Genomic DNA, 7,156 nt, shown 5'->3' on the forward strand with positions numbered 1-7,156 from the left:
CCTACGTCATTATACCATGATATTGATAACGCCCACACTCAATATAGATAAAAGAAAAGGTCATAATTATTATACAAAGATCGAACACACAGAAAAATTTCTTCGACCTGATGGAACTTAGCGTAGCATTGCTCAGAACAACTGAGCTACAGTTCGAGTAGTCGAAATTTCCTCCGTGATTTTGTTAAAGATCTTTGTACTGGATTTTTCGGCATTCTGAACCGCTAGTGACATCTAGTGAGAAATTTTGGAACCTTCTTCGCCATAGCCGGTACCTTTACAGGTGCCACGAGCCAAAGAAAATCATAACAAAAGTGGTGGAGTTATATTACAAAAAAATCTCGATAATATAAAAGAAAAAGTACTAAAAACAACGCTCCAGATCCCTATCCCCTCGTTCTCCGTCTGACATCTGTCCGAAACAATTATACTGTCAAATAAGCAATGCTCGATCGAATTAAAAGATGCATGATGCGAACGAAGCATCATTCTTGACATTGTCATTTAAATTGTTCGTGTATTACTTCATCGTCATCATCAAGCAGCTACACCATCCGTCTTTGAATTTATGCCTCCTCCACATCTCTCCATTTATGTCGCTCCCGTGCCACATGCATCCAGTTGCGGCCCGAGAAAATTCTAATGTCACCCATCCAACGAAGTGGCGGACGTCGTGGCGCGCGTGTTGGCCCATGGTCGTCACTCCATGATCCTCCTTGTCCACCGATTTGGATCCATCCTAGCTATGTGTCCTGCCCATTACCATTTTATCGTCTCAATTTTGCGTACAACGCCCCAGTCTTTAGTTAGTCCCTGAGTATTACTTATTTGACAGCAATTGTTTCAGGCAGAGAACAAAAGAGACCTAACCACGGAAAAATTCGAAACACATATCGACTTGTATGAGCGCTTGTGCCGACGTCGGTACACGCAGCGGTAGGCACTTATCGCGGAACCTTGAGCGTGTGACGCAGCCCTGCCTAAACCCACGCCTGGGACGTACGTACTAGGGTTGATGATGACGAAACAAAATGTCATGAAAACAAGTTCAATTCTTGTTTTCGTTTTGCCAGTGCCTCTACCACGAGTTAACTGTGACATTTGTCGCTAACGACCGCGTAAATTACTTCACAATTTTATCTGAATTATATAGTATATAGTTTTAGTTAGTTTGTGAAGTATATAGTTTGTGTAAATTATACAGCGCCCCTAGCGGTCACAAGAAGAAACAACATTTTGAATATAAACATTTTACGCCGTCGCTAGCGATAACTGTCACTGTAATCTCATGGTAGAGGAACTGGTCTCAAACTAGGAAATTCTCTATACTTTAAATACCTGATGCAGACGAGAACCAGTTTAAAAAAGTTCATTTTCAAATTGGATCCGAACAGAACCCCGATTCAGAACTCTTCGATATTTTAACCAAATCATTCGATTGGATATCGTTCTCGAATCGAAGGGCCATTCAGAACATTCGAGTTAAACGTTCTTATCAGGGGGTCTACTCTCGATCGCCGTCCGAAACAATTACTGCCAAATAAGCAATAGTTGACCAAATGAGAAGACGCGTGATGCGAATGAAGCTTCATAATGGATGCTTGTCTTTTAATTCGTCTTTAAATTTTTAATCGTTATCCAACAGCGTTTATGGAGTTAGTCAGTGAAATAGATTATTAGAAAAATAAAAATCCTTTTATATACTTTTTAAGACTTTAAAGGCCTAAAGTATGGGAATGCATTAGTCTTGCACTAAAATAAATTAATAAAATTGAACAAAATCCAGACTTTATTTAAAATAATAAGAGACATTCTTGCTTTGTAAACAATAGGCTTAGAATAATAACGCATAGAATGATAGTTTCATATCAAACGAACTGTCACAAGTGAGGCAAAAATCAAATTCATGTAGGCTAGTTTTAGTAGTAGGTCAATTTTCGGTTTTAGTGAATATTTATATAAAAATACAAGTTGAAACCCGTTACTTCCTTGTAGAATGTGATGTTAGTATCTATTTTATGTTTGTCTGACGTATTTTTACACTCATTTACCGCACATTTCTTCATTTTTAGCTAAAATTCTTGAGCCGTTCGCGGTGCAAGTTGACCTTGAGCACTGAAGGCCCGCCCGCTCGTGTAGGCCCATTGGGCGCGCTTCAATTTGCCTCACTTAGCGTGTGCGGACTAGGTTTCTATGCGTTATTATTCTAAGACAACAGGATGTTCCGTAACTTTCATTCAGGCTTTTGCCAATCGAGAAGTTCGAAATCGTACGACTGTGACGTCATTTCGGTTCGACTTCGAATACGACAGTTTGACGTTCGATTCGGGTGTTATGAACAAAAATGAAAAGAAATCGTACGATATCAAATCGAATCCCTCGACAACAGAGTTATCGTAAGGTTCTGAATGTACCCCCAGGTTCGGAACCAGGACCTTTCTAGTTCACATTGCTAACAGCTAGGTCACCGAGACTCATGCTGATAAATGACGTCGGTGCACTCAGCGGTAGGCACTTATCGAGTAACCTTGAGCAAGTGACGGCTCTGCTATTATTAACTACGTAAATAATGTTTTGTCTTCAAATATGTTTTCTTTATTATGTCTATCTTTTGTTTACAAACTTATTGTTTTTGTTTTGTTAGAACAACAGTTATTTTTGGTTTCTTTCCTATTTATCTTCTAATGTTATCATTCTCTTTAATAACGATGGTTTCCAATAAACAGTAATAGTTTTATATGTATTTGCGATAAGGTAAAGATAAACCAATACGATGGTATTTTTCACATGCAGGGGGAGAATGAGAGATAGTCTTGAAGTAATGTTCTGTTTGCTTGGTTTTTACAAACTATGCAGTCCATATATTAGTTACTCAAAAAATTAGCAGGCTCTTAAAATTTTTATTTATTCATATAATGGTTCACTAACACGTAGTTGTTAAAACAGTATACACATAAATTCAGTGTGGCGGCTCTCATATCTAATGCCACAAAAATTTAATAAATTCTTATTATATACAGCTTATAAAGACAATATCTATAATCTAGAAAGTGATCTAAAAAAATTAAGAGATCCTAGGCTATATCAAACTAAAAGGAGGAAATGTTATTATTATTATTCCTAAACGACGACCATTAAGCCTCAGCCAGTAGGTATTACTTCTTTTCTGTACAAGCAAAATAAAAACTAATATGACAATCGTCCTCTGTGCCATTTCTATATCCAGCAGTAAATGACCGACAGGATGTCGGCTGACAAGAATGAAGTCAATACAGAACAGGCGCTTATCGCCTTTCCCAATAAAACTAGGTAAATAATTAATTATGTATAAATATTAGACAACATGACATAAATTGCACTGATCCCAAAGTAAGTAAAATAACGAGACAACGACGCGACGGTACCACCAACACTCAGACTCGTGAGTACTCGAGATAATATACAAAAGTTAGTTTTTCAATACTGACCCGGCCGGGAATCGAAGCCAGGACCTCAGAAATGGCGACTCCATGAAAACGGGAGTGCATGTCCACAAAATTATATTAATACAAAGAAGAGGCTTTGTGATAAAATCTTTGTCTGCTACACTAAAGTGGTTGTTCTTTAAATTATTTCCATTGGGGAAAAGGCTAAAGAAAAATTTTTCTTTTGCTACTTTTAAATGAGTAAAAACGTGTTTTATAGTGATGAAAATCCGTAACGGAAATAATTTAAACGACAGCATGAATATCCGTCATCAAGATGGAATAAATCGTACAAAACTATTTATTTTCACTCACCTATGTTTTTGAAACTTAACGATATCAAACAGTTCTAGGTTGAATAGACCCATTGATTTGGCCATTCTTATTGTTATCCTGATTTGCAGTAATTAATAGTAGATGTTAGGCATATTCGCATCTACTTGAAGTTCAGATGGTAGAACACATACGTTTTTTTTGGAAATATAGACCGAAAATGATTAAAAGAAAAGGAAATTTCAAAAACCGTGTACAAATAGCGATAATCCATATTATGGTAATAGTGTTCAACGTATTCTGTGGAAGCGGATTAGCGAAAAAAGATGAAGACACAATTTACATACTGTTATGGACGACTAAACATGATACGCCCTTCAGCTCTTTGGAAATGGGAAGACTATCTTTTGTCAGGAGGAACTGCACGTTTCAAAACTGTTACGTCACGGATAAAGCTTCGTATTTTCACGATATATTAGAATTCGACGCCATTTTGTTCAACATATTAGGTATGTTTATGAATATAGAGATACCATACAAACGATCTGTGACACAGAATTATATTTTGGGGTCAATAGAACCTGCTGGCTTACACAAGGTACCTGAGAAATTCAATATGTTTTTCAATTTAACCTGGACATACCGCCTGGATTCGGACGCTGTGTTTCCTTATATTGTCATAAAAAATGATCGCGATGAGATAATTGGACCTAAATTGGACATGCATTGGATTGATATCAAAGATATGAATTCAACGAGCGAGTATGTGAAGAATAAATTGCAAAAGAAGCGTCTTGCAGCGGTGTGGTTTGTGTCGAACTGCGAGGCAAGTGAACGCCTTGAGTTTGTGGGTGAATTGCAGAAAGAGCTGGCGCGATACGACCACCGCGTGGATGTTTTTGGCAACTGCGGAGACAGGTTTTGTCCAACCGAAAACATGGACAGTTTTGACGAATGTTATGCCCTCGTCGAATCATTTTATTACTTTTATTTGGCATTTGAGAATTCTTTCTGCGAAGACTATGTCACTGAAAAGATATTAACTGGATTGGAGCATTTTTCAGTGCCAGTTGTTTTTGGAGGCGCAAATTACACCAGGTAAACCACACAGGGCTTCTGTTGCTATAGTTACTTATTTGACATTGCAAACAAGAACATATTTCTGCATGAGATCATTAATTTTATAAATCATGCAATATCGTAAATTGTGACTCGTGGTAACAATCCAAAGATTTACTAATAACCACCTATCACATGCCTCACCTTCCTTTGGTCACTGAATTATATGTTTCAATTATTTACATTGTCCCGGAAGGGAATGGAAATTAGTTTTTATAACAAAATTATACATAACATAATGATTAATATCAATTTAGTAACATGCAAACGAAATACAAGAAATGTAGCTGTGGGCAATTTTCGAAACAGCGCGAGACTGTTGTTTGGTTCGCATCCAGTTTGTACCTTACACAATGGACATTAAGTTCATTATGCTATGGTTACAAAAACTCACTTCCGTTACATTCCGCAGTACTGTAAATTTAGCTTATTGAACAGGAAAAAGTACCTTTTCAATGAAGAAATCAAGTCAACGCGTGAGTGAAAAGCGATCATTAAATGGGTTGTAATAAGAGCTCCGAAAAGTAAATTTAAAATGAGCGTATTCAAATTATGAATATTGCAGCGTTACAAAAATTTTAATTTTAATGCAAATAAAAATACGGAAACAACCGAATGAAGTGCTAAAGCTCCGAAAGATTTTGCTTACGTAATAGCACTCTGCCAACTTAATTTCTACTCTACGGCAAACTATTTTACACATTTTTATCGTAAATTGCTTATTTTAAATTCAAAGCCTACTTTATGCAATGCATTAATTTTGGTTCTTGTTAAAGCAGTCTATCGCGAATACGAGTTTAGGAAATGTTTCTATATTATAAATTATAATGTATTATTCGAAAGTATAATAAAAAGTATAATATAATTTTCGTTTTTATACCATCTGGCCCTGCAGCTTTCCTATTTTTTATATTATTGACCGCTTCTTTTACTTCATGCATACTTATCTCTTCCACCACCCCTATGTTAATCGGTGCATTCTCTAACACTGCACTCCACACATTTTCTTCATTCATTAATCGACTAAAATATTCTTTTCAGCGATCATTTATCTCTCTATCCTTCGTAAAAACCTTTCCTTCATCATCTTTTATACATTTGATATGGATAATATCCCTAGCGTTCTTCTCTCTTGCTTTCGAAAGTCGGTAAAGGTCTTTCTGTCCATCCGGGCTCTCCAGAGATTAGATTACAGTTAGCTTTGGTACGCTGCGCTGCAATTCTATCTGTTTTTTCGAACCTTAATAATTTCCCTCATTAAATGTCTTGTATATTTTCAGATTTATGCCTGAAGGAACATTCTTGCGAGCACATACTTTAGGGCCCGCTAAACTGGCAAGAACAATGGTGGATATAATAAACGATAGAAATAGATACCAGGACTTCTTTAGATGGCATGGATATTACAGTTTTCACCATACAGCTGAAAACAACTATCTGCATGAAATCTGTGCACTCTGTACTATGCTCAACAATGAGACATTAGTGAAAAAGAAAAAAGTATACAACACCAACGTGTGGTGGAATGAATGGTATAGTGGCCCTCCGCCAGACGACGGCAGGATTCATCTTTTATTAGACAACGACAAACCAAAGCCGGGCATCGCTGGACTTGTGTCGAACATTTACAATTACGTTTTTGAGTGATACTTGCTGGGCTTTGTAGAAAAAAAAGTTTCCACGTCCTAATTTCACGTGTACGGGAATGAACTTTTGTTACTATGTCCGTTCGACTGGAGTTCATTGTCCGCTAGCAGCGTTAGCCAAAAGTTTTTTGACTGGATATTGAAAATAGAAATATAAAAAATTGTTACCAAAGTTTCAGTCTTTGTTTATCTTTTTTTTATATAACACCAAGTGACGAGAAGAACAAGTCGTGGTCCTGGTGGGTGGTAAGCCTTTCTACATACCGAGCTCGCCGACCCGGCGACACATCATGTCATGGGATTAGATTAGAAATAAGGCCGCCGACACCAACCCGGGCTGCGTCGCTGGGTCGGTGGGCTCGGTGTGTCTTTAGCGACACGCCTGCCCATAACGATTGTAGTGCCACTCAAAGCGTTAGAATTCATTGCTTGATACCTTCATTACTTATACGAATATCGCTTGTACATCTAGAGATAAAATGATCCCTGGGACATTTCAGAGCGTCATTTCTCGGATTCGAAACAGTGGACTTAGTGCACGAACGCTCTGAGACATAAGTTGGCAAGTCTCATGAAATCTCCATAGTATCATAGTGTAATCTACATAGTATGATAGCTCTTTTTTTGCTTGATATATATATATATATATATATA

General features: G+C 37.2%; 1 protein-coding gene across 1 annotated transcript; it reads left to right on the top strand.

The window, feature by feature from the left end:
* The first annotated feature begins 4,353 nt into the window (after nt 1-4,353).
* On the top strand, nt 4,354-6,503 carry LOC113239560 (alpha-(1,3)-fucosyltransferase C-like). The gene is made up of 2 exons (XM_026476621.1): nt 4,354-4,835; nt 6,137-6,503. The coding sequence occupies exons 1-2, from the start codon at nt 4,354-4,356 to the stop codon at nt 6,501-6,503; spliced, it is 849 nt and encodes a 282-aa protein (XP_026332406.1).
* The last annotated feature ends 653 nt before the right edge of the window (nt 6,504-7,156 follow it).

The sequence above is a fragment of the Hyposmocoma kahamanoa genome, unplaced genomic scaffold (genome assembly GCF_003589595.1).
Source record: "Hyposmocoma kahamanoa isolate Upper Pololo Valley unplaced genomic scaffold, ASM358959v1 99879, whole genome shotgun sequence".
NCBI classification, from domain to species: domain Eukaryota; kingdom Metazoa; phylum Arthropoda; class Insecta; order Lepidoptera; family Cosmopterigidae; genus Hyposmocoma; species Hyposmocoma kahamanoa.

What these genes read in the sequence shown, in the direction of transcription:
- LOC113239560 (XM_026476621.1), top strand. Translation starts at nt 4,354, where the DNA reads ATGTTTTTCAATTTAACCTGGACATACCGCCTGGATTCGGACGCTGTG. An exon ending in GGAGGCGCAAATTACACCAG is followed by an intron (nt 4,836 to 6,136) that starts GTAAACCACACA and finishes GTATATTTTCAG; the next exon opens with ATTTATGCCTGAAGGAACAT.